The sequence below is a fragment of the Muscardinus avellanarius genome (assembly GCF_963383645.1).
Source record: "Muscardinus avellanarius genome assembly, chromosome: 7".
NCBI lineage: Eukaryota > Metazoa > Chordata > Mammalia > Rodentia > Gliridae > Muscardinus > Muscardinus avellanarius.
Window position 1 is genome coordinate 57,348,913 of NC_137793.1, and position 25,453 is coordinate 57,374,365.

General features: G+C 42.5%; 1 protein-coding gene across 1 annotated transcript in view; it reads left to right on the forward strand.

Annotated features, from left to right (window-relative positions):
• Positions 1-483: 483 nt before the first annotated feature.
• Positions 484-25,453, forward strand: part of SMYD3 (SET and MYND domain containing 3) — a gene marked incomplete at both ends in the record, with an annotated part of 658,176 nt that continues 633,206 nt past the window's right edge. The window contains one exon of the mRNA XM_080699053.1: positions 484-647. Coding sequence (XP_080555179.1) covers positions 484-647 — 164 coding nt within the window. The remainder of the gene's footprint in view (positions 648-25,453) is intronic.

A 25,453-nucleotide genomic window follows, 5' to 3' on the forward strand; every position in this document is an offset into this window, starting at 1 on the left:
TTTTTTTTTTTTTTCTAAACAGGGTCTCATTGCTGAGAGTCTCATTATTGAGACTGCCCTCCAACCTGTGATCCTCCTGTCTCAGCCTCCCAAAGTACCAGGATCACAAGCAGAAGCCTTGGCGCCCGGTTTGTAAAAATGAATAATTGTTTAACCATGAAATGTTTAGACGAAAAGTATGCTATCAGTGCGCGAGCAAAAAATGGCAGAATGCTGAGAACTGTCTATGCTAGGTGGAAAACGCTCTCGTGGTTCCCGCACCGTCCTTTTCAGCATTTCCAGCGGGTGGAAACTATCGCCACCCAGCGGTGAGCGCCGGCGACCCGGGCCGAGCCGCCGGTCTGGGCACGCGCGGCCCCGCCACCCCGCGCCTCGGTTCGCGCAGGCGCAGGCGCAGTGCGCAGCGCGCAGGCGCAGTCCTGGCACCCGCGTGACAGCCGCGGCCGGACCCGCGGCGGTCTGTAGGGCGGGAGCTGCGAAAGGATGGAGCCGCCGAAGGTGGAGAAGTTCGCGAGCGCGGGCCGGGGGAACGGGCTGCGCGCCGCGGCCCCGCTGCGCCCCGGGGAGCTGCTGCTGCGCTCCGACCCCCTGGCGTACACGGTGTGCAAGGGGAGTCGCGGCGTCGTCTGCGAGCGCTGCCTGCTCGGGTACGTGCGGCGGGCGGGCGGACGGGCAGCCGGGGGCGGGCGCCGGCGCTGCCCGGCGAAGGGGACCCGGACCCGCCACCCCGCGGCCGCCCCACCAGGGCTGCGGCAGGAATCGGGGCCAGTGCTGCCAAGTTAAGGGGAAGCAGTGGGCACCGGGTCATTTTGCTGGGAAACCAACACGTCTGCATCGTGCGCGACAGGGCTTGTCCGTATGGCCGTGGAAATCACAGGTGGCGAGGATGGGTGTGAAGGAGCAGGGCAGAGACCTCCCCCCCCCCAACAGGCCAGGCTCGCGGGAGGGAGAAGTATCCTGGTATTTAGGGTTCACTTTTGTGGGCCACGGTTTTTGGACTTGGGGAGATGAAGATGAATTGGGCATCCTTAATTCTCTTTTTTTCCCCTTACTGCTACTGGGTATTGAACCCAGGGGCATTATGCCTCTGAGCCACACACCCCCAGCCCTACTTTTTGAAACAGGGTCCCATTAACTTGCTGAGGCTGCCTGGGAAGCTTTGGTCCTCCAGTCTCAGCCTCCCAAGTACTAGGATTACAGCCTGGCTTTTTAAATACTCCTTAAGGAGCAGATTGAGTGAGAGAGGCAATTATAGTATATCAGAAGGGCCAAAATAGTGGTGCAGTTAATGTGCTATGTTAAGTTACTGTCACGGTGCACTTTGCCATTTAGTGACTGCAGGCAAGTCAGTCAGTCAGTCAGTCAGTCAGTCAGTCAGTCAGTCTGTTTGCCTGCCTGCCTGCCTGCCTGTCTGTCTGTCTCCAGGGGCTTCTGCCTTAGAGCTACACCTCCAGCTGTTTCTATTTTTGTACTGAGGATCAGCCCAGGAACATTCTACCTCTGAGCTACACTTCTTGTCTCTCCTGGCCATGCCCATCTCGGGGTGTGTGTGTGTGTGTTACTAGAGATTCAACTGGGCGCATTCTACCTTCCAGCTACACTTCCAGCCTCCTTATTTTTTTCATTTTGAAACAGGGTCTTGCTAGGGTTGCTGAGAGTCTTTCTACATTGCTGAGGCTGTCCTTGAACCTGCTATCCTGTCTCAGCTTCCTAAGTACTGAGATTACAGGCATGTGCAGCCATGCCTGGCTTAGGCCAATCTCTTAATTGCCTATCCAGTTGCCTGAATTTTAGTGACACTGTTTTGGAAGCCTGGAAATAGTGACAATATGAAGTGCTATGAGAAATCAATTAATGGATATCTGCAGCATGTGCATGTAGTTATAGAATTAAAAATTAAATATTAAATATAAAGCACCTACCATTCACTGAAAAAGGAATTTCTCAAAAGGATATTGGGAAATTCTCAGCATGGCTTTAAGGTTTAGAGAAATCAAGCTTTGCAAAAGGGGAGAAACCAAGTCAGAATGTGTTGCAGGAATAGTTGGGGCTGGAATCACTCCTGTTGCCTAGTAAAAATGGATCCTGCAGCACATACTACTAGCAGCATGGACACTGGACCCTGCTATGGCTGCTCTTGGGGGCCTAGTGGTTGCTGGAGAGTTGCTCTCGACCATTTTTCTTTGTGATACTTGCTTCTGATTCAGAGTCCTTAATGGTTGTCTTGGATTGGCTGAGTTCAGTTCACCGCCTCTGAAGGGAACCCCAGCTGCAAGGGAATGAGAAGGTATTTGACCTTTTTGGCCTTAAGATAGGAAGCAGGTTCTGATTCCCACAAATATTTATCCAATGGGGAAATCAACAAACATAAACACAGAAAAGACATATATTAGTGAATGCCAAGAATTCCAACAAAATAAACTAAACAGATACTAAATAAACTAGTTCTTTTTTTAAAAAACTAGGGATGAAACTCAGGGATACTCTATCACTGTGCTATATCCTCAGCCTTTTTATTTTTTATTTTGAGACAGGGTCTCAACAAATTGCCAAGGCTAACCTTGAACTTGTGATTCTCCTGTCACAGCCCCTCAGAGCAGGTCAAATATCTGAAAGGTGCTGCCATGCCTGACTACTGAACAATTTTTTTTGGGGGGGGGGTACTGGGGCTTAACCCAGGGGCATTCTATTTATGAGCTATATCCCAGCCCTAACAGGGCTCTCACCAGATTGTTGAGAGTCTACCTACATTGCTGAGGCAGTATCCTAACCTGCAATCCTCCTTTCTCAGTCACCCAAAACATTTAAATGTGCTAGCTATTCTTGGCAACAAGCCTATAATCCAAGTACTTGTGAAGCTGAGACAGGAGGATTGTGGTTCCAGACCAACTTCAGTAATTTAGTGAAATTCTCAGCAATCTATAGAAACCCTGTATTTATTTATTTACTTATTTACTTACTTACTTACTTACTTAATTTATTTATTTATGCTGTACTGGGGATTGAATCCGGGCATTCTACCTCTGAGCTATACCGCCAGCCCTATTTTTTATTCTTATTTTGAAATAGGGTCTCACTAAGTTGCAGAGGGCCGTGCTAAGTATCTGAGGCTGGCCGTAAACCTTTTATCCTTTTGTCTCAGCCTCCCAAGTACTGGGATTACAAGTGTGTGCCACCATGCCAGGCTTGTGACCCTGTTTAAAAAAGAAAAAAAGGGCCAGGAGTGGTGGCACATGCTTGTAATTGCAGCATTCAGGAGGCTGAGACCGGAGGATTGCAGTTCGCAGACAGCCTCAGCTTCTTAGTGACGCCCTCCGCAACCTAGTGAGACCCTGTTTCAAAATAAAGAATAAAACATAGGGCTGGAGGTGTGAGGTGTAGCTCTGAGGTCGAATGCCCCTGGCTTCCATCCTCAGACCCGCAAAAAAAAAAAAAAAAAGAGATGGGGTTGTAACTAGTTGGTATGGCTCTCCTGGGTTCAATCCTCAGTGCCCACCACCCAAAACATATCTTTGTGCTTGTTTTGGGTCTCCAGGTTGTACATACTTACATTGACTTGTGATGCCGTGGGCACTTCTTGAACACTCAGTCACATTTCGTTGTGTTGTAGTGTTCTGAAGTGCCTGGTTGGGAATTACTGCAGCCTGAAAATACTTAGAGAAAAGTTTTCCATAGTTTCCCAAGGTCTCACCACTGTTGAATATGCATCATTGGGGTTAAGTTTGTTTGTTCCTTCTAAGTAAAATTAGTTTCTTTTTATCCTATGTCAATTATAAAGTCCTTGGGATAGCTGTAGAATCTTTCGATTTTTATAGCCCCAATGCCTAGCACATAGTGTACTTTTAGATTATAGTATGACTGTCGGGCATAATTTTTCTTCTATCATCTTTTCTATTGTCTTTTATTTGCATTAAGTAATGGAATAAAAATATTGTGACCAAATATGGTGGCACATGCCTGTAATTCCAGAACTTGGAAGGCCGAGGCAGAAGGATCTGCAGGTTTGAAGTCAGCTTTAGCAACTTAGTTTAGTGATGCTCTCAGCAACCTAGTGAGACCCAGTTTCCAAATAAGAAGTAAAAAATTGGGCTGAGGGTGTAGCTGGGAGGTAGAGAACCTCTGGGTTCAATCCTCAGTACCATACACATACTACCACCACCCCCCCCCCTGCCAAAAAAATGTTGTATACTTTGTAACAGTTAACAGTTATATGAACTGGATCAAAATAGAAAAAAAAATCCATTAAAATTATTTTATTAGCCTATAAAATGATTGTTACCTGCTTTGTTTTGTCCTAGGACTGTTTTGATTAGTATTTTATTTCCGTGTTTTTATTTTTGTTAATGGAGAAACTCAAATCTACTTCACAGCTTCTCTTGTTCTTCTCGTTAAGGATTGGCTTCCAGTTTTTCATGTTGTAGGAAGAAAAGAAAGATGAACATCAGAGAAAGATTAAAGGACAATGAGAATATGGCCAGAAATCATTTAGAGTGTTTTTCTGTTGCACACATTTTTAGTTGGAAGGAGATCGTTTGCAAATAGGTTATGTATTATCATTATTATTATTTTTTGTGGTACTAGGGATTAAATCCAGAGGCATTCTACCTCTGAGTTATACTCTCAACCCTATTTTACTTTTTACTTTGAAACGAGGTGTCACTAAGTTGTTGAGAGTCTTGCCAAGTTGCTGAGGCTAGCGTCCAACCTGTGATCCTTCTATCTCAGCCTCCTAGGTACTAGGATTACAGATGTGTGCCACCAAGCCAGGCTGTGCGTTTTCTTTTCTGTTTGTCTTAGTAAATGTAGCATGCACAATTCTATTGTAATTATTTTATTTGTTTATAGGTGGCCTTAACTTCTTAAGGTAGCACCCCCAAGCCTAATCTTATAAAGTTCACAGCAGTGGTACTGAGGATTGAACCCAGAGGCTTTCTGTCCCTGAGCTATATATCCCCAGCCCAGCCGGGTGTGGTGGAGCACTCTTGTAATCCCTGTGCTTGGGAGGTGGAGACAGGATCAAGCAGGTTCGAAGCCAGCCATGCTGGGTTAAGGAGACCCTGTTTCCAAATAAAAATATAAAATAGGCCTGGGAGTGTAGTCCGAGGTAGACAGATTTCCAGGAACCCCAGTACCACCCAAAAAAAAAAAAAAAAAAAAAAAAAGAATACAAAATTGGGCAGGGGGTGTAGCTCGGAGGTCAAATGCCTCTGGGTTCCATCCCCAGACCCACAAAATAAATAAATAAATATATCCCCAACCCTATTTTTTTTTTTCACTACTGGGGATTGAACCCAGGAGCATTCTACCCTTGAGTTATATACCCCCAGCTGTAGTATGTATGCATGTATGTATGTATGTATGTATGTATGGAACCAGTGATGGAACCCAGGGGCCTTCTACCTCTGAGTTATACCCCAGCCCTAATTTTTATTCTCTCTCTCTCTCTTTTTTTTTTTTTTTGGTGGTACTAGGAGTAGAACCCAGAGGCTTTCTACCTCCGGGCTATGCTCCCAGACCTTTTTTTAATATATATATTTTATTTGTAAACAGGGTCTCACTAAGTTGCAGAGAGCCTCACTAAGTAGCTGAGGCTGACCGCAAACTGCAATCCTCCAGTCTCAGCCTCCCAAATGCTGGGATTACAAGCGTGTGCTACCACGTCCAGCTATATTTTAATTAATTAATTAATTTTTCGTGGTACTGGGGCTGGAATCCAGAGGCTTTCTACCTCCGGGCTATACTCCCAGATCTATTTTATATTTTATTTGGAAACAGGGTCTCACTAAGTTGCAGAGAGCCTCACTAAGTAGCTGAGGCTGGCTTCGAACCTGTGCGATCCTCCTGTCTCAGCCTCCCAAGCGCAGGGATTACAAGGTTGCGCCACCATGCCTGGCTTCTGAAACTTCTTGTGTGACCAAAGTTTTGGTATTATGGAGGGGATGTTAAGTGGATTTAGGGAACATATAGGAGTAGAGGTGATTTGGCTCTGCACCTTATTTGGGGATTTTTTTTGGGGGGGGGTGTATGAGGATGGAACCCAGAGGCTTTCTACCTCTGTGCCATACTCCTAGACCTATTTTTTATATTTTTTATTTGGAAACAGGGTCTTGCTAAGTTCCTGAGAGCCTCACTAAGTGGCTGAGGCTGGTTTCAAACCTGTGCAATCCTCCTGTCTCAGCCTCCCAAGTACTGGGATTACAAGTGTGCGTCACCATGCCTGGCTTAGAGATTTAACCAAAGACCTCATACATGCTAGGCAAGCACTCTACCACTGAGCTACATCCTCAGCCCTCTTATTGGAACTCTTGAGAGGAGACAGCCATGTGCTAACCCTTGGACACAACGCTGTTGGAAGGAAGTGGCTAGATAGAGGAGCTTTGGAAGCAGGGTCTGTTTTCTTTTTGTGTGTGTGGTACTGGAGATCCAACCCAGGGGCATTCTACTGCGGGTCTGGGGATGGAAACCAGGGACATTTGATCTCTGAGCTATACTCCCTGCCCTATTTTTTATTCTTTATTTTGAAACCGGGTCTCACTGAGTTGCAGAGGGCCTCACTAAGTAGCTGAGGCTGTCCACGAACCGCAATCCTCCGGTCTCAGCCTCCCAAATGCTGGGATTACAAGCGTGCGCCACCACACCCTGCTTTACCCCCAGCTCTATTTTTATTCTTTATTTTGAAACAGGGTCTCACTAAGTTGTGGAGGACCTCATTAAGTAGCTGAGGTTGTCCACCAACCTGCAATCCTCCTGTCTCAGCTTTCCAAATACTGGAATTACAAGTGTGCTCCAACATGCCTGGCTTGCCCTATTTTATTTTTACTTTGAAATAGAGTCTTGTTAGATTGATGAGAGCTCAGTACTTGCTGAGGCTGGCCTCGAACCTGTGATCCTCCTGTCTCAGATTCCCAAGTATTGGGATTACAGATGTGTGCCACAATACTTGGCTGAAGCAGAGCTTGCTTTCTTTCTTTCTTTCTTTCCTTCCTTCCTTCCTTCCTTCCTTCCTTCTTTCTGTATGCTGGGAATGGGACCCAGGGGCATTCTGTCGCTGAGCTACACCCCTATCCCTATTCATCCCTATTTTTTATTCTTTACTTTGAAACAGGGTCTCACGAATTTGCAGAGAATCTCACTAAGTAGCTGAGGCTGGCTGCAAACCTGTGATCCTTCTCTCTTAACCTCACAAATGCTGGATAACAAGCATGCACCACTATGCCTGGCTTGAAGCAGGAGTTTCTCAAATGCTGTCATACCACCATGAGAGAGGTGGAAGAGCATAGAGAGGCCTGATGGAACAGCAGGCATCATGACAAAGGATTGTGTATATAGAGTTTCAAAGTCAGGACCATAGACACCAGGGATGGAGGCCAGCAAGGCACCCTAAAAAATGAGATGTGCCAGTCCAGCAACAGGGCCTGGCTACCTCCTCATAGATCAGCAAGGATCCAGAGAGACACTACCAGGGCTTCTTCCCATTACTACTTCAAGGATGTCCCTTAAGTTCTTGGAAAAAATTTTACCTGAAAGCAGCTGCTTAAACCAGCCCTGGCAAGAAGTTAAATGGTTTAAATATCAACTGGAAAAGCTTGACAAGTTTTAATTTACTTGGCTATTTATTAGGGTAGATGTTCATGAAGAATATTAGATTAGTTGTGGAAAAGCAGCACCATGTTAATGACACACATCAGTTACGGACACGGAGTTGCAGTGTGGATAAATGTGAGCAGGCGTAAAGGCAGTCCAACAGTCCGTCTAGTGAGATGATGACTCTGTCTTGGCCAAGGAGTAAGACTAGGTAGAGATGAGGAAATGGCTTCAGGTCTTGCTCTGTAAGAAGAGGAAGTGCCAGGCCAGGCAGGGTGGCGCACACCTGTAACCCCAGGAGAATCACAGGTCCATGGTCAGACTCAACAGCACAGAGAGGTTTGCAGTGATTGTCTGGGAGAGAAGAGTGAGCTGCCTAGTTAAATGTAGGATTGTTGGGAAGTCTTGAAGGTTCATTTAAAACTTGCATCCATTTACATGAAGTGGAGAAAGCTTAATAGGATAGAACTTTTTGTTTTTCCCTTCTAGTGTTCAGCTGCTTGGCTATGGGAGTTGGGTTGACCCAGGATTGTCAGATTGAGAGAGGGAAGATGAAGAGAGGGAAGGGCTTGGCATTGTAGGTAAGGGAAGGTATAATCATGGATCATGCTGTCTTCTTTCTTTTTTTTTTTTTTTGGTATTGGAAGTTAAATTCAAGGGGCATTCTACCTCTGAGATACATCCCCAGTACTTTTTTTTTTTTTTTAAATTTGAAACAGAGTCTCACTAAGTTGCTGAGGGCCTTGCTAGATTGTTGAGGTTGGCCTCAAACATGTGATCCTCCTATCTCTGCCTCCCATGTCCTGGGATTATAGACATGTACTGCCATGCCTGGCAATGGATTGTGGTTTCTAAACTAGCAAATGAGAAGGGTGATGGACAGTGAAATGTGGCAGAAAAATTGAATTAGAGATTCTGATGTGGTCAAAGACAAGATAGAATGGTCAGTGTGGGTGGACTTCGCATATTTATTCTTAGAAGTAGTGTATATATTGGTGCAGTGAGGGTTAGGGGATAGTTGAAAGTGCCTGAGGTTGACTGCTGAAGTTGGGAACAGTGTTGTATGCCTTTAATTCCATCTATTTGTGGATGTAGGCTGGAGGGGTTTTGAGTTCCAGCCCAGCTTGGGGTACATAGCAAGGCCCCATTTAAAAAAAAAGTTGATGGTGTCTGATTAGGAACCTGAGAAGCTAAAGTGTTGGATAATTTTTCTAAATGAATGAAGTTACTAAGAATGTTAGGCTTTGAAAGGAATAGTTCAGCAAATTCAGGATTCTCCCAGTGACTTCTTAATCCAAGATAGAGTCAAGTAGAGACTGGGAAGCCCAGGTTCGAGTAGTGTATAAAAGGCATTGCTTGGGTTGATGGCTGATTCTGTGAATTTCATCAGCACCAGGTGCAGGTGAACGGCCCCCGTCTTGGAGTCCCTTCCTGAGGAGGTCGGCCAGTTAAAGGATTAGTGAGATCATGTCACTGGCTTGAAGTAAGGATTTATAGATGCCTGGGCAGGCTGATGGGTTTACCTGAGGGTCAAGGACTTGGAATAAAATAAGGTGGAAAATTTATAAGGTGGGCTGGAATAGGACATTGTGGATGTCACCTCCATTTTTCTTTTTAAGTGGGAGTTATAATTCCTTTTTCTTTTGCTTCTTCCTTTTCTTCTGCAAGGAGGTTTGGGAAAGAGCTGTGTGGCTGAGCCCTGAGCCTGAAAACATTGGGTCCGTGTGAATGCCACAGCAGAGGATGTTCTTAATCAGACAGATCACCTGCTTTGTGGATAGCAGTAAGTTGTTCTCCTGTTCAGAGGGCTCAAGAACCTGTGGACGGGGTGGAGGCTGCCGCCTGGAACTCGACAGTACAGACCTCCCCTCACCACAGCATCGTGGCTTCTGCTGGGAGAGTGCCCCGTTTGCTACCAGTGGTCACTGATTCTGGGTTCCCCAACTAGCAGCACACCTTCCGGACCAGCCAGCCACCTGCTCTCCGGTGGTTATTTTGCATTCTCTTGTCAGAGCAGTCAGTGATTTCTTGTCATTGGAGTACCCATTTCTTTTCCTGTACTTGGATTTGTCTTTTCGCATGTATTGCATTTCTGAGCTGTACTAAGAATCTTCTGTAGACTTGTGGTGCCCTCCGGTCCCCAAGGTTGCTTCTGACCTTCACAGAAAGAGAATTGAAGCAATAGACTGCTGTCTGGTTTTGACTGCTCTTACTGTACATTGTCATTTGAGGCAGCCCTTTCACACTCCAGACGATTCTTGAAGTGGACTTGATAGGGATTTTAAAAAAAGTTATTGAGGATGCTGAGAGTTTTTTTTTTTTTTAATGGGATATTCTGTTGATGTGTACAGTATAAAAACTTAAATTTTTTTTTTTTTTTTTTTTTTGGTGGTACTGGGGTTCCTGGAAACCCTTCTACCTCTGGGCTACACTCCCAGACCTATTTTATTTTTATTTTTATTTGGAAACAGGGTATCTTAAGCCAGCAAGGCTGGCTTCAAACTAGCGCGATCCTCCTGTCTCCACCTCCCAAGCATGGGGATCACAAGTGTGCGCCACCACGCCCGGCAAAACTTTTTTTTTGGGGGGTGGTACTGGGGATGGAACCCTTCTACCTCCAGGCTATACTCCCAGACCTATTTTATATTTTTATTTTTGGAAACAGGGTCTCTTAAGTCAGCAAGGCTGGCTTCAAACCTGTGCGATCCTCCTGTCTCTGCCTCCCAAGCATGGGGATTACAAGCGTGTGCCACTACGCCTGGCCAAAAAGAGGAGTTTTGAAATGCTTGTTTAAAAATAACAAGTCTACTGCATTTTAACAATTCATTTTATGAAGCAAACTATCTTTTTTTTTTTTTTTGCGGGATATTTGACCTCCGAGCTACACCCCCTGCCCAATTTTTTTTTTTATTCTTTATTTTGAAACCGGATCTCACTGAGTTGCAGAGGGCCTCACTAAGTAGCTGAGGCTGGCTGCGAACCGTGATCCTCCGGTCTCAGCCTCCCAAATGCTGGGATTACAAGTGTGTGACACCACGCCCGGCTGCAAACTATCTTTTCTAAAACAAAAGAATTTAGTAAGAAAAGTTGCTTTGCTTTATATTTTTGTGTATCTCCTTAATGTCTGACTTATAGAACACACTTGGATATATGTGTGTGTTACTAGGGATGAGCCTAGGGGCATTCTACCTTTGAGATGCACCCCAATAATTCTAGTATTTATGGTACTAGGGGTTGACTAAAGAGAGTGTTCTGTCTTTGAGCTATATTCATGCTACATTTTATTTTATTTATTTATTGGCAGTACTGGTAATTGAAATTAGAGACATGCTAACTCTGAGGTACATTCCAGCCCTTTCTATTTTTCTTTTCAAATAGGGTCTTGTTAGGTTACTGAGAATCTCATTAGTTGCTGAGGCTGTGATCTTTCTGTCTCAGCTTCCCAAGTTCTGGGATTGCACAGGCACGTGGCTTATTTTTATTTTAATCAATTAATTAGTTTTTGTAGTACTGGGAAGTGACCACAAGAGCATTGTACCATTGGGCTACACCCCCAGCCTTTTTATTTTTATTTTGAAATGGCGGCTTGCTGAGTTACCTCACACTAGCCTCAAACCTGTGCTCTTCCTGTCTTAGCCCCTCATCTCCCCAAGGACTGGGATTGTGGGTGTTCATCACCGTGCTCAGCAAGCCGAGAGGTGTTTGTCAGATCATTTTGAACATTTACTTTTGGACTAACCATCAATTTCATGTCTAAAATCATGTTTCTCTACTTAACTGTGTGGAAAGATAATCCTTCCAACTAAGTTCTAAAAAATAGAAAATCTTTCATCTGGAAATAATTTCAAACTTAGAGAGAAGTTGCAAGAATAAAAACATACAAAGCATCTTTATACCCCATACTCTGATTATTACCTTATTTGCACTTTTTCCTAAACTTGTATTTCTTTCATTTATGTGCACACATTCTCTCCCTCCCATTTTTTCTCCTAAAGATATGTTATACATAATCTAGCCCTTCTACTCCTAAGTACTCACTTTGTATACCTAAAGAGGGTTATACATACCAGCTTCACTAAATAACATTCATTACTCTAATACTTTTTCAAGTGGCCTGAAAATTCTTTTTCTAACTTTTTTTTTAATTCCTAGGGACAGGAATTATCTTTAATTGTCCTGTCACTTTGGCCTACTTCAATCTGGAACACTCCCCACGATTTTTCTTTGGCATGTGTAATAGTCTCATTTTTGGGGTACTAAGGATGAGTGCAGGGGCTTTCTAACTTTGAGCTACACCCCCAGCCCTTTATATATTTTATATTGAAACAGGGTCTCACAGGGTTGCTGAGAATCTTGCTAAGTTGCCAAGGCTAATTCTGAACCTCCAGTCCTCTCGTTTCATCCTCTCAAGTACTGGGACTACAGGTGTCACCACCATGCTGGGGCGCATTCACATTTTAGATGATGTAGTTCTCGTTTTCCTCTCTCTCTCTCTCTCTCTCTCTCTTTGTTCCCTTTGGGTACTGGGGATTGAACTTAGGAGCATTCTTCCTCTGAGCTATACCCCAAGGAAACAGGCTCACTAAGGTGAAGTGGGCCTAAGTACCTGAGGCTGACCTTGAACCCAGGACTTTCCTCTCTGAGCCTCCCAAGTACTGGGATTACAAGTGTGTGCTACCATGTCTGGCTTTTTTTTTTTTTTTAACTTTTTAAATAGAGCTTTCTTTATTTTGGGTTTATTTAATGTTTCTCAATGGCTCGATTCAGGTTATGTAGTCTCAGCTGTTGATTATAGTCTCAGGTGTCGTGGGTCTCAGGGTTTCACATCAGGAGGCTCATATCATCCACCTGCCTTTTATTGATGGTTTTTTTCTTCTCTTTTTCTTTATTTTTGCTGTGCTAGTGGTTGAACCTGGGCCTCCTGCAGGCTAGACAGGTGCTGTACCACTGAGCTATACCTCCAGCCTGATGGTGTTAATTTTGATCACTCCACTGTTGGCTATTTTTTCCCTCTTGCAACTAAAATTTTGTGGGAAACACTTTTAAGACCATGTAAATAGTTGACTCATTAAAAATTTTCCCTGGATTTAACATCCATGGGTAATTGTTTGCACATTGACTCTGTGGTATGATGGTTGCAAAAGGCTGATTTTCCAACTATATGGCTCCCCACACTTAGCAGCTGGCTGTCATCTCAGCAGTTGACTGTAAGCATTCCTCTCCTCTCTCATCATTTGTCTCGTTATTGTCAGTGTGGACTCGTGAATTCCATTTTTCATGTGAAAATTCCATTTTTCACATCATTAGTTGTGTTTCTGGTTATTTTGCTGCTCATACTGTCCTAAACTTTACCAGGAGGAAACCATCAAGACTTCCTGCATGTTTGTGATATGCTCCAACCTGTTTGGTATTTTAAAAGAATTGTCAAGCTGGGCGTGGTGGCGCACGCTTGTAATCCCCGCGCTTGGGAGGTGGAGACAGGAGGATTGCGCAGGTTCAAAGCCAGCCGCGCTGGCTTAAGAGACCCTATTTTCAAATAAAAATATATAAAAAAAAAAAGGTCTGGGAGTGTAGCCCAGAAGTAGAAGGGTTTTCAGGAACCCCAGTACCACCAAAAAAAAAGATTTCCTGCATTCTTGTGATATGCCCCAACCTGTTTGGTATTTTAAAAGAATTGTCATGCTTTCTGGCATAACAGATGTTCTAGACTCATCCTGTACCTCTCTTGAACCCAGCCTGTACCAGCCCTTGAATGAGTATTCTCCAAATATTCCTGGTTTCTTTTAATAAGGAATAATATCAGAGACCAAGATCTGAGGACTACTGGCATGTTTTTGCTTTTTGGTCCTTTCAGCAAGTTTGAAAGTATGTGCATACGTGAACATGCAAATATGCACCCATGTGTACATTTTGGAAAGTGTGTTTAGCCAGGCATGGTGTTGCATGCCTGTAATCCCAGTACTTTGGACGGGAGGATCGTAGGTTCGAAACCAACCTCAACATCTTAGTGAGGCTGCCAGCAGCTGAGACCCTATTTCCAAAATAAAAAATAAAATAGGTCTGGGGGTATAGCTTAGAAGCAGAATGTCCCTGGGTTCAATCCCTAGCACCACACACACACACACACACACACACACACACACACCAATAAACAAAAGAAATTGTGAGTTCATACCACTACTTTCATTTACAGATGTCTTGTCAGCATTCTCTCTCGTCTCCCCCCATTCCATAATTGTATGTCTTTCTCAAGAAGAACTATGGCCCTCAACATCATCAGACAGTTTACTTATTTATTCAACTCTGTACCATGTAAAATTGTTTAGAATTGCTTTGCCCATGTTACATACAGAAACCTATTCAAAACAGTACAGAATTTGTTTGCGCTTTCTCCTTCCCTCTGCTTCACCAAAGACTGAAGTTATATAGTTAAACACTGTGTTCACTTTGGATTCTTTTCATTTGAAAAACAGTTGAGTTTGTTTCAGTTTTAGCTTTCCTCCTTCATCCTTTTATATTTAGTTTAATTTTTTGGAATACATAGAATATTAACATGCTTCCTAAACCTCAACCATAAAATGCAAGTGTGGCCCTTTTCATATTTATACTGCATTTCACCCCCACCCTTGTAAGTAACCTAAGTCATTGTTTTCCTGTGTCTTAGACCATTCAGGTTATAGCTTGTAAACCACAGAAATTTATTTTTTATAGTTCTAGAAGCCAAGACATCCAAGGTCAGGGCACCTCCTGATTTGGTATCTGTTATTTTCAGCTATATCCTCACCAGGCAGACAGTACAGTCACACTCCCTCCAGTCCTCTGTTATAATGGCACTAATTTCATTCATAAAGAATGTGGTTCAGGATCAAATGTTCTCTTAATACTATTAATTGGGGAGAGGTTTGAATAAAATGAATTGGGGGGCACAAATAATTCGAGCTGTAGCATCTTTTTTCTTTTCTTTTTTTGAGATGAGATCTTGTGATGTTGCCCCTGCTGGTTTTGAACTCCTGGGCTCAAGAGAATCCTACTTCCTCAAAATCTAGGTGTGGTGGCACACATCTGTAATTGCAGTACATAGGAGACGGAAACAGGAGAATTGCAGGTTTGAGGCCAGTGCACAGTAATTTTTTTTTGTGTGTGTGTGTGTGGTACTGGGAATGGAATCCAGAAGCATTCTTCTTCTGAGCTGTACTCCCAGCCCCATTTTATTCTTTATTTTGAAACAGAGTCTCCCTAAGTTGTAGAGGGCTTCACTGTGTTGTTGAGGCTGGCCATGAACCTGTGATCCTCATGTCTTAGCCTCCCAAATACTGGGATTACAAGCATGTGCCACCAAACCAGTCTAAGACTCTGTCTTGAAACAAAACAAGCCAGGCGTGGTGGTGCACGCCTATAATCCCAGTACTTGGGAGGCTGAGACACGAGGATCACAGGTTCAAGGATGGCCCCAGCAAGTAGTGAGACTGAGCAACCTAGTGAGACCCTGTTTCAAAATAAAAATAAAATAGGGCTGGGTGTGTAGCTCAGAGTAAGAATGCCTCTGGGTTTAGTCCTTGGTGCCGCACAAATAAGTAAATACATAAAAATAAAAATGGCTGAAGCCGAGTGTGTTGGTGCACGCTTGTAATCCCTGTGTTTGGGAGGTGGAGACAGGAGGATCGCGCAGGTTTGAAGCCAGCCTTGCTGGCTTAAGAGACCCTGTTTCCAAAAATAAAATAGGTCTGGGAATGTAGCCCGGAGGTAGAAGGGCTTCCAGGAACCCCAGTACCACCAAATAAACAAACAAACAAACAAACAAATAAATAAATAAGGAAAGAAAGACTAGCTTGGAGGTCAAATGCCCCTGGCTTCCATCCCCAGACCCGCAAAAAAAAAAAAAAAAAAAAAAAAAAAAAAAAAAACCAGATGTTTTCCATAATATGTGAAAACTAGAGAGAAATAGGTAATAGGAGGAACTCTAGTTGAAGAAGGGGCCCTATAGTGGAGCAATTAAAGTGACCTATTTGAGGAGTTGGGAGGGGGGAAGATGGAAACTCTTTAAAACACATGATGTACTTAAACAAATTTATCAAAGTCATTCACTAAATCAAGCATGGGAACGAGGTGGGGGAATGGGATGGGGATTGGATAAAAGCTAATTGGGTGATGTGTATCCTCACAAGTCTTGTATTCCATTGAGATGTTTGACTACAATGCACCAATATATGTATGTAAGTATGTATGTATATATATATATATATATATATATATATATATATTTTTTTTTTTGTTGTTGTTGAGGGTCTGGGGATGGAACCCAGAGGCATTTGACCTCTGAGCTATACCCCTTGCCCAATTTTTTATTCTTTATTTTGAAACAGGTTCTCACTGAGTTGCAGAGGGCCTCACTAAGTAGCTGAGGCTGTCCGAGAACTGCGATCCTCCAGTCTCAGCCTCCCAAATGCTGGTATTACAAGCGTGTGCCACCATGCCCGGCAAAAATATATTTTAAAAAAATGTCTATGGGTATACCTTAGACATAGACCATCCCTGGGGTCAGTTCCTAACAACACACAAAAAGAGATCCTTCTGCCTCAGCATCCTGAGTAGGTAAAACCACAGGCAGGCACTACTTTGCATAGTTATTTTTTCTCCTTCAAGATAAGCATATATAGCTGGGTGTGTTAGTGCTTTCCTGTAATCCCAGTACTTGGTGAGTCTGAGAAAGGAAGATCACAGGTTCAAGACCAGCCTCAGCAACTTTGACTTAGCAACCTAGAGATGTAGTTTCAAGACAAAACATAAAAGAGGCTCAGGTTATAAATGCGGTAAAATTCCCCTGGATTTGGTCTCCAATAACACACACACACGCACACACATGCACACACGCACATACACGTATATTATTTTCTGTTTTTATGAAAAAGGTGGTGTTCCATATTTACTCTTTTGCACTTAATTTCTTAATATCCTTTATAGCTCCATGATAACTATTTTCTGTATGTACCCTAGTTTTTAATGTCCTATGTATGGATATTTTTAGGTAATTTCCAGTATTTTGCATTTGTGTATATTGCTGTAATGAATAATCCTCCACTTATTTATTTATTTATTTTTGTATTGTTACAGGTATATCTTCAAGGTAAATTCCTACATGTAGGATTTCTGGGTCAAAATGCAAATGCATATATGGGATTGTACCATTTTGCAGCCTTGGTGTATTGTTAAGTTTTTGAATTTTTTATATGCTGGGTGATAAATGGAATCTTAGTTGCTTTTAATTTATGTTTAAGTTTATTTCAAGTGAAGTTAAAGATGTTTTATATGTTTAATAGTCTTTTTTTGGGGGGAGGGTGATACTAGGGATTGAACTCAGGGCCATTCTACCTCTGAGCTATTTTGGGGATGGAATGGTACGGGCATTCTACTGCCAGCTCTGTTTAATTTTTATTTTGAAACAGGTCTCACCAGGTTGATGAGAGTCTCATTACTTGATGTATATTTTAAAAATCTTTATGTTTAGATATCTGATTCATTTGGTGTCTGTTCCTCTGTATGATATAAAAATGGATCTGATTTTTCCTTTTTCCAAGTACTACCCAGTTGTTCACTGTCATTTATTGAAAAGATAATTTTTGTGTCAGTGATTTGCTCTAGTGATTATATTCTAAACTATATACTAATTGGGTCTATTTCTAGATTTTTATATTGTATTCCATTGGTTGGCTTGTCTATTCATATTTAAAACAATGCCACCTTGTTTTAAAGAGAATTATAAGCTGAATGTGGTGGCACATGCCAGTAATCAATTCCTTCAGACAGTTATCATCAATGGTTGCCAGAATGAGTGGGCAAAAAGCATAATCAAAAGTAGATATTTAGCTGGGCATGGTGGCGCATGCTTGTAATCCCCACGCTTGGGAGGCTGAGACAGGAGAATTGTGTAGGTTTGAAGCCAGCCTCAGCTACTTAATGAGGCTCTCAGCAACGTAGCGAGACCCTGTTTCCAAATAAAATATAAAATAGGTCTGGGAGTATAGCCCAGAGGTAGAAAGCCTCTGGGTTCCACCCCCGGTACCACCAAAAAAAAAAAAAAAAAGTAGATATTTACGCCAGGCGTGGTGGCGCACGCTTGTAATCCCTGCGTTTGGGAGGCAGAGACAGGAGGATTGTGCAGGTTCAAAGCCAGCCTCTCTGGCTTAAAAGACCCTGTTTCCAAATAAAATATAAAAAGTAGATCTGGGAGTGTAGCCCAGAGGTAGAAGGGTTCCATCTCCAGTACCACCAAGAAAAGGTTCCATTCCCAGTACCACCAAAAAAAAAAAAAAAAAAAAGTAGATACTTAACATAATCTGAATCTCTTTATTAGGAACTTACTTAAATACATAAATACATAGGAAAAGTAGTAATTTTGCACTAGGTAGGTGCCACTTTACCAAGTGATCACTTTACTAATAATAGGATAAATCACATCATTTACCACCAAGACAGATACAGCATTTCTGTGATGAACAGAAAACAAAGTTGCATAATCTGAATTTACTCATGAGAAAACATCAGAGAAAATCAAATTGAGGAATAGTCTACAAAATAACTGGGTAGTACTCTATAAAAATATCAAGTTCAGGCCTGATAGAGACTGAAGAGCTCTTCCAGATGAAGACTAAGATAGTATGACAACTAAATAGAAAATATGATCCTGGACCAAAAGTAGTACATTAGTAGGGCAATTGGCAAACTTTGAATAAAGCCTGTAAATAATACTGAATCAGTGTTTACTTCATAACTTTGATTACATAAATTATTAACATATGAGAATGTTTGTACTGTTTTTTTGCTATTTTTTTTTGTCTGCCTGAAATTACTTCAAACTGAACAGTTACAAGTAAAAGCAATGGAAGTTTTTTATCTTTATGAAATATGTTGTGGGTGAAAAAACAGTTGTCTCTAGTTTGCTGTAAAGTAATATAATTGGGAGAGGTATTGGTAAAGATATAGATTATGGAATATTGGTCAGTGATGATTTTTGAAGTAGGCTGATGAATATATGTGGCTTTATTATACTTTTTCTATGTTGGGTAATGTTTGAAAATTTCTGATAAAAAGCAAAAGATAATAAAAGGGCTATCCTCAAGTATTGTGTCTTGTTGATTGGTTTAAGAATAAGGTGGTCGACTGTATTCTGAAATTATAGGGATTCTGGGAAATGTAGGTTTTGCTTGTTATGTTTATATCCTACAGAAGTTGCCACAATTTTAACTGTACTTAAAGACAAGTTATTCTCTCAGCTAACAATCCTCAGACAACTGAAAGCATGAGAATCATCTCCCTAAAGGAGTAGTCAAAATTATTATAAACCTTTGGATGATTTTATTCTTAAGAGCTGAGTCACATTCTCTTTGATATTCCATGACTTCAGTATCCTGTAATCCATCATTCTCCAAGACCCATCTGTCTTTTTTTTTTTTTTTTTTTTTTTGGTGGTACTGGGGTTCCTGGAAGCCCTTCTACCTCCGGGCTACACTCCCAGACCTATTTTTACATTTTTATTTGGAAACAGGGTCTCCTAAGCCAGCGCGCGGCTGGCTTCGAACCTGCGCGATCCTCCTGTCTCCGCCTCCCAAGCGCGGGGATTACAAGCGTGCGCCACCACGCCCGGCGACCCATCTGTCTTCTACATTGGTCAGATTGGGAAGTTAAAGGATGGTCACTGGTACTGTACGTCTCTTATGTCATCATTGGTGGAAATAATTCCTCCAGAAATTTTAAATTATTTTTTGTTTATCATTTAGGTAAATTAAGGCAGTTCTAGTGGTGCATACTTGGACTTTTATACCATAGTAGCCATTACTCCTTGGTTAAGGGAACAAATGGGGATTCTGACAGAATTTTAAGGATATTTTCTACTATTTATTTTAGAAGTGGAGAATATACCACAGGGTGGGTTTGAGGAACTACTGGGGCCACTGTGAGATGAGTCTTAGATCAAACCCCATTGCTCCCTTTTTTTTTTTTTATTAGTTCCTGTTATGGAGAGGAAGATCATAATGGTATTTTGGGTCTTTAGGAGTACCTTTACTTTATAGCCTGTGTTAAATCTACTTTTCCATTAAGTTAACCAAAATCCTTGACACAAACATGTGTGAAGAAGTTTATTTGGGCTCAGCATTTCAGAAGTTCTAGCATCTCCTAGTTTTGGGGGTCTCCATTGCAGCTTTAGCTTTCCCTCAGAGCTTCACACATGGCCCACTCAGGACCTGTCTGCAGGGATTCTGACCTTGCTACCCACTGCTTGACTTCCTGGACCTTCCTTTGAAATCTGAGTAGAAGCATCCATGACCATGTCACTGCCACAAGCAGCATGGCAGTCATTGAGGGTGAAGAGGGACAGCACAACCATGAGAAAAAGACAAGGCTACTGCAACCTCCTGAAGGAGAAGGAACAATTTTATTTGAAAGTAGTAAGTTTATATAGTGCAGGCAGGAAAAACAGCTTACATAAGCACTATCGTAATTCATAAAATTGCTGTTCAGAAGTTCAGTCCTTATCTTAGCCTCTCCGGGTTTCTCAGTCTTTGCCCTTGGAAGTGTCAACAGGAACATGTTCTATGGCTCAGCCCTTGCCAACCGCTTCTAGCTGTGAGTAAGCATTCTTGCCCTTGTCAAGAGAAGCAAAATACAACTGTCTGCCCTCTGCTGTGCTAATCGTGGCTCAATCATGTCCACAATTCTTGGCCTTCCAAGACACTGACTCAAGAAATGTTTGAGCAACCTTCTCTCCCAGTCACTTCAGCATCCTGCACTCCTGCAGAGCCAGCAACGTGGATGATGTCAGCATTGGCTGCCAGGTCAAGCAGCAGCTGGCCTTATTCATGGTAGAGCCATAGCCCAGGTTCCTGGCAGGATGAGTATGGCATTCCAAAGGGCCTTTTTTCAAAGATCTGTTTTAAACACATTTCCATGGTTAAGCCGTCTATGGAGTCTTGCTAATTTCTGAATTGCACCAATGGCATTCTTTCCTTAGTTGCTGTGCGTAGTACTTAAGTTGTTAGTGACTGGAGTCTCTTCAGTAACCACACCTTTCTTGGTCCAACTTTCAGCCATGTCTCTGGTCAAAATGCATTTTTTTTCTTGGTGGTGGTATGAGGGATTGAACCCAGGGACATTATAACTCTGAGCTGTTATGTGTGTGTGTATGTATGTATGTATATGTATATATGTGTGTGTGTGTCTGTCTGTATATACATACAGACAGACACACATAGTTTCCCTAAGTTGCTGAGGCTGGCTTTGAGCCTGTGCTCGTGTTTTAGCTTCCCAAGTACTAGGATTACAGGTGTGTGCCACCTTGCTGACTACAAAGTTTTAAACTCTTTCTCTGCTTTCTGCTTCTTTTCATCATAGTAAACCTGGCTAAAAGCTTCTAGCAATACCCATGATACAGTCCAAATACTAGACTGTCTTGAAATTTTCAGCGACAAGTTAATTAAACTTGGCCTTTAAATTTGGCCTCACACAGTCAGGATATGAGCAAAATGTACTCAAGTTGTTTGTCAAAAGGTAACATGAATAGTGTCTTCTCCAATGTTCTATAATGACCTAATTTCCATGTGAAACCTCATGAGCATAGTCTTTACTGCCCACATTTGGGCCTTCTGAGCTTCTGCTACAATTGTCCTGTACGCTTAGATTAGAACATTGTAAGGCTTCTCCAGCCTGCATCTCTGTACCTTGCCAAAGCCCTCTCTTGTAAACCAGTTCCAAAGACTTCTGAAACACGTGGTCAAAGGTCAAAGTCACAGCTGTGAACTTGGTCCTAGTACCAGTCTGTGTTTGTTTCAAGGTGCTTTTCTTTTGCTGTGGGCAACATACCTGTCATGAGCAGCAGAGAGGAGGAGAAGTTTACTTGGCAGGCATTGTGGTGGCAGCACAGGATATGGCAGAGAACAGTAGCTTAATGGTAGCCAGAAAGCGTGGTGGGGGGTGTCAACTGTGACAGGGAGTGACCAGGGACAGAGATATATTCCCCAAGGCTACATCTGCAGTAACCTACCTTCTTAATCACTCTGTCCAGTGCCATTCAGTAAATCCATTCAAATGATCACTCCTTCAGGGGCATTAATCCTTCTGATGGGATGATCAGAGCCCTGGTTCCATGACTTCATCCCTGAACATTATTTGTATTCCTGTTGCATGAGCTTCTCTAGGGGATATTCTGTATTGAAATCACTATGTTATAGGATGGGAGATTTTAAGATTATTTCACACATCAGTCCTTGCTTATCTGCTTGGTAAGCATTCAGACAAAGCACAAGTGGGGAATACAGGAGGTTGGTTTGTTTATCTATTTATTGTACTGGGGATTGAACCCCAGGGGCATTCTACCCCCAGCTACACTCCTAGCCCTATTTTTTTTTTTTTTTTTTAGTTTGGAAACAGGGTCTCACTAGATTGATGAACTCTCACTACTTGTTGAGGCTGCCCTCGAACCCGTGATCCTCCTGTTTCAACCTCCCAGGTACATGGTATGTGCCACTATGCCTGGCCCAGGAGATTTATTTAGAGAACTGAAGTCACCATATTAGAAAGGCTGGGAAGAGAAGGTTTGCAGTCCAGGGGAAAGCATGTGGGATGGGCCCTTCCAGGGAATAGAAAGGCAGACTGGGGTGATTGGTTTCTGTGCCAGAGATGGGATCTGGAGTGGTTTATTTCCAGGTATGGAAAGTGGCTTGGAGTGTTCCACATATTGGGCTTTATAATCTCTCTGGACACTTTACACATATTACACTTGGGGTGCTTCACCGCCCTTTCCAGGTCACACCTTGGTGACCCTGTGTTGTTTCTCTGCCACCTTCCCACAGGGGCGGGGGTCCAAGTGAGTCTTGGCAGATCAAGTCCGTCCCAGCTGACCCTGTCTACGAATGTCTTGCTGGCCACCTAACAAAACACAGCCACTGCCTAGTGATTTCCAGGAAGTCTGGTTGTATCCATTCTCCCATGGCCAGGCATCCTTGTAAATGGATGTGGGTCATTTTGGGGCCACCGAGGGGAGGATTTATAGTAAATATGTTGCTAGCATCATATTCCTTGGATCCAGATGCTGTGGAAATGAATCTCGACCTAGGAAGAATTTAAGCAAGGCTTTACGGGGGGACATCTGCTCAACATAAAGGGAGAAAACAGAGAATGTCAGGCTGGCTCAGGTGAAGGACAAATGTAGGGCTCTTATGGCATCTGCGGCGTAGGCAGTCTCGTCCCTTGATGTCAGCACGTTTAGTGGGTTTTAGTTGTGCCTGTGTGGTTTTTCATCATGCTGTATACATTGCATATCTTGTTTGTTATAATTCTCCACCTAAAGGGTGTGATTTTTTGTTGTTGTTGCTGTGATTAAAATACCTGACAAAAACAACTTAGAGGAAGAAAGCTTTATTTGGGCTCACAGGCTTGGAAGTTCTGTCCATGGTTGGCCTGCTTCGGGGCAGAAGCTCCACTGGCCAAGCAGGTAGGGGAGAAATGCTGCTCTTAGCTCATGGTGGCCTGAAGCAGAGGACAGGAGAGGACCAGGGATGTTACAGTGCCCAAGACCAGGCCACCAGGGAACCACTTCCTCCAGCCACGCCCCACCTCTGACTTTGCACTGGGAATATGCTTTCAACCCATGAGTTTTTCGGGGACATTCCAAACTCAAATCATAACATGCACCTCACAGTGCATTCTGCCCATCCCCAAGATGCCCATAGTCTCAACAGTTTCCACATTGCTCTAATCCAAGTCCAGAGCCGCTTCTGAGACAGCCCAAATCCTTAGCTATGAGCCCCTGTAAAATACAAAAGCCAGTTATGTGCTTCCAATAGACAGTGGCACAATAAATATTCCCATTTCAAAAGGGAGAAATAGAGGCATAGAAAGAAGGTATGGGACCAAAGCAAGACTGAGGCCTGGCAGGTGAACATTAAGTCCTATACCTCAGCTGGGCATTTCCACTTTGGAACTTGAACAGACACTTGTGATCTTAGTAGTTGGGAGGCTGAGGCAGGAAGATTGCAGGTTCAAGGACAACCTCAGCCACTGAGTGAGACCCTCTACAACTTAGATTTTATTTCCAAACAAACAAACAAACAAGCAAACAAACAAATAAATTGGGCCTGGAGTGTGTCTCAGAGGTGGAATGCCCCTGAGTTCAATTCCTAGCAAAACACACACACACACACACACACACACACACACACACACACACACACAATTCCTAGGTAACTTGTATGAAACTAAGATGAACTACTTTTTTTTGGTGTCTGTGTGTGGTATTGGAGATTGGACCAGGGGCATTCTACCTCTGAGCTATACTCCAAGCCCTATTTTATTTTATTTTTTAATTTTGAAACAGTGTCTCACTAAGTTGTGGAGGCCCTTGTTAAATTTGTGAGGCTGACTGCTAGCCTGAGATCCGCCTGTCTGAGCCTCCCAAGTATTGGTATTATAGGTTTGTGCCACCATGCCTGGCTATGAACTGTATTTTAAACAAATTTTCCTCAGCCTAGTTATTTGAGAAATCATTACTTTGAGATTCTTTAGGGATTCATTATTTGATTTTACATTTAACTTTATGTATACTACATCTAAAGTTTTTGTATTTCATTTTGGGTGATAACCCATTTTCTATCTGGGAAATTACATGAGATAGTAATTAGATGTGATGCTCCCTCTGGTGGACAATGAGGTGAGAAGCATACAACATTTTTATTTTTATTTATTTTTTATATTTTATTTATTTATTTTTTTGGTGGTACTGGGGGTGGAACCCAGAGGCTTTCTACCTCCGGGCTATACTCCCAGACCTATTTTATATTTTATTTGGGAACAGGGTCTCACTAAATTGCTGAGAGCCTCACTAAGCAGCTGAGGCTGGCTTTGAACCTGTGCGATCCTCCTGTCTCAGCCTCCCAAGAGCAGGGATTACAAGCGTGCGCCACCACGCCCGGCTAGCATACACCATTTTTAGAAAAGTGATTTTGTTTCAGCTATTAAATACATGTGTTAAATTTAAAACCTGAGTGGGCCCCTTCATAAACCTTTTCAAACTGCTCACAGCCTCTGGTACCACAAATCTTGTTTTAACTTAGACCAAAAAGGAGCAAATAAGTCAAATTTGTCATAAATACATAAAATTCACCATGATAAAAGAGCGCTGGGCAAATTTATATAGTAAAAGTGGTGTATTAATAATGACCATGAGCCAGGCGTGGTAGTATACATCTGTAATCCTAATATATGGGAGGCTGAGACAGGAGGATTGCACGTTTTCGGTCAGCCTCAGCAACTCAGTGAGGGCCTCCACAACTTAGTTTCCAAATTAAAAAAAAAATTAGGAATGAGGTGTTATATGCTTCCCCAGCAACATAGGAAAAGCACAGAACGCATACAGCAAACACTTTAGACATTCCGTTAATAAATTAATTTTTAAGTTGTGAGATTGTTAACTTTTTTTTTGGTGCTATTGCTTGGACTCCAAGCTTTGCATATGCTAAGTAAATCCTTAGCCTATGCCTTTTGATTTAAAAGTAGAAGTAGACAAAGCTAGTATTTTACTTCCTTACAGTAAAATCTAGAAATTTTTCCTTTTAAAGTTGTTGTTAGTTGGGCATGGTGGCTCACACTTGTAATCCCAGTATTTGCTCTCAGCAACCTAATGAGACTCTGTTTACAAACAGAGGGCATTCTATCTCCCAAGCTAAATCCCCAGCCCTACTTATTTATTTATTTATTTATTTATTTATTTATTTATTATTTTTTCAGTACCGGGAATGGAACTCATGGGCATTCTATTTCCGAGCTACACCCCCACAGCTCTGTTTTTTTATTTTATTTTATTTATTTTTTTTATTTTTTA